This window comes from Octopus bimaculoides, chromosome 27, assembly GCF_001194135.2.
Source record: "Octopus bimaculoides isolate UCB-OBI-ISO-001 chromosome 27, ASM119413v2, whole genome shotgun sequence".
NCBI classification, from domain to species: Eukaryota; Metazoa; Mollusca; class Cephalopoda; order Octopoda; family Octopodidae; genus Octopus; species Octopus bimaculoides.
This window is the reverse complement of record NC_069007.1, coordinates 17,344,938-17,347,411: the sequence shown is the minus strand read 5'-3', so window position 1 is coordinate 17,347,411 and position 2,474 is coordinate 17,344,938. Positions and strand designations below refer to the sequence as shown.

The 2,474-nt window shown below is 41.5% G+C and overlaps 1 protein-coding gene across 1 annotated transcript in view; it reads left to right on the top strand.

Annotated features, from left to right (window-relative positions):
• The window catches only part of LOC106875651 (telomerase reverse transcriptase), a gene marked incomplete in the record, with an annotated part of 37,508 nt that overhangs the window by 25,874 nt on the left and 9,160 nt on the right, over nucleotides 1–2,474 (top strand). Inside the window, 2 exon segments of the mRNA XM_052977195.1 lie at nucleotides 147–354; nucleotides 1,567–1,668. Coding sequence (XP_052833155.1) covers nucleotides 147–354; nucleotides 1,567–1,668 — 310 coding nt within the window.

The window sequence follows — 2,474 nt, the reverse complement described above, 5'->3', positions numbered from 1 at the left end:
AGAACCATGTGGTTGGTAAGCAAGCTACTTACCACACAGCCACTCCCTTTAAAAAGATTATTTTTTTAATAATTTATTCCTTCAATTTTTGCTACCCTTATGATGCTGGAAGGGGTTTGTCATCCATTGTTTTTTCTTTCCAACAGATTAATTCCAGATATTACTTGCAGCAAATAGGTATCAGCCAGGGCTCTGTTCTGTCAACACTGCTATGTAGTTTCTATTATGGCCACATGGAAAAAACCATGCTGAAAGGGAAAAGTGATGATCTGATGATGCGGTTGGTAGATGACTACTTATTTGTCACACCAGACGAGTCAAGGGCAGTGAACTTCCTGGAGACATTCCTCACCGGTGATTGCTTTTTGCTTGTATTTCTTTGTTTTTTCATTCTTCAATTTGTAGACATATGATGACAAGATAGATTGTGTAATGCAGTACATATGTGTTTGGATAGTTGCATAGAAGGAGTTGTTGGCACTCCGTCGCTTACGACGTCGAGGGTTCCAGTTGATCCGATCAACGGAACAGCCTGCTCGTGAATTTAACGTACAAGTGGCTGAGCACTCCACAGACACGTGTACCCTTAACGTAGTTCTCGGGGATGTTCAGCATGACACAGTGTGACAAGGCTGGCCCCTTTGAATTACAGGCACAACAGGAAGTAAGAGTGAGAGAAAGTTGTGGTGGAAGAGTACAGCAGGGTTCGCCACCATCCCCTGCCGGAGCCTCGTGGAGCTTTAGGTGTTTTCACTCAATAAACACTCAACGCTCGGTCTGGGAATCGAAACTGCGATCCTATGACCGCGAGTCCGCTTCCCTAACCACTCGGCCATTGCGCCTCCACATATATAATGTACTGTTCCATGATAGAAAATTCAACAAAAAAAAAGTTCTCCATCTGGTGAAAGATAGATTTTACTTATTTAAAGAGTGCAGCATATATATTTAAGCACTACTAATAGTTTCATATGTTGAGAAATACTCAAACATATTCTTCAGGTGCAAACCACATATCATAACGAACTAAAAAAATTGAATAAAAAAATACTATGCCTACTCTAACCACACCATCACTACCCAAAAGAATTTATAGCTTTGTTCCTTGCCTAGTAGGAGTTTAGTTGAGGCCCCTACCATCTCCATCATACATCCTGCATGCAAAACATTTACATGCCTCTGCTCTAGCATTTTTGCAATCTCTACAGACCTACTTTTCATTGTGTCAGCATTGATCGTAGTAGCCTAAAGTTATGGACTTGATAGGAAGAGTGACTAGATGGTTAGGGGACTGTTTTCAGTACCTGGAAGGAAAGTGTGTGTGTGGGTATGTTTTCGTTGCTACTAGATGGGATGTTATGTTGCACATAAAGAAAAAGTCCAGCAACTTGGTGATTAGGTGGGAAAAGACATGGAATAAAGTACATTACTCGAAAAATAATTTTAAAAATGGGTTGGTTTCAAGAAAGGGATCTGGTGATGGATCTCCTTCCTGGAGTAATTTTGCCCAACCCATTCAACACAGAAAAATTAAACTTGAAAATGATAAAAGCAGTGTTATTTCAGGTGTCTCCAAGTATAATTGTCACATTCAACATGACAAACTGTTCATCAATTTCCACTATAATCATCAGAAATACGGTTGGTTACAGCGTCTTAAACAGACAGGTAAGTTGACCATTTCTTAAAAATTATTTCTTTATATTTCTTTTACTGATTGTTTCAGTGTTTCGACTCAGGCAGACACATTCTTGAAGAGTTTTAGTCTTTGTTTGTACCTACAAGGACTTAACTTGGGGCTTGTTTTAGCTGTCATTATTTACTGAATGGCTGGTCCACCTTTCGTAGAAAGAGACAACTAAAAATTTAAATACTGCAATAATCTCATTTGTTTGATGCACAAATTCACATGTATGTGCGCATGCACACACACACAAGCTGTAGCTGTCACTTGTAAGTATGATAGTATGTACAGCACTAATTGTTGTAAGTACCTATGCAATTTCAAGCAGACATTGTCACTCTTGGCCCCATGGAATATCCAAGATCGGTGGCACGTGAAAAGTCATTCGAGCGAGGTTGTTGCCAGTGCCCCTGGACTGGCTCTTGTGCGGGTGGCACGTAAAATGCACCATTTTGAGCGTGGCCGTTGCCAGTACCGCTCGACTGGCCTTCGTGCCGGTGACACGTAAAAGCACCCACTACACCCTCAGAGTGGTTGGCGTTAGGAAGGGCATCCAGCTGTAGAAACTCTGCCAAATCAGATTGGAGCCTGGTGTAGCCATCTGGTTTCACCAGTCCTTAGTCAAATCGTCCAACCCATGCTAGCATGACTGTACCAATTCAGCACCTTAGCAGCAATATCTCTTTCATTCAATATCTCTCCCACTTCTGCTATCATTGTACCATCATCACTGCCACTATCATTGTCACTACCACTGCCACCACCACCACCACCAACAACAACAACAACA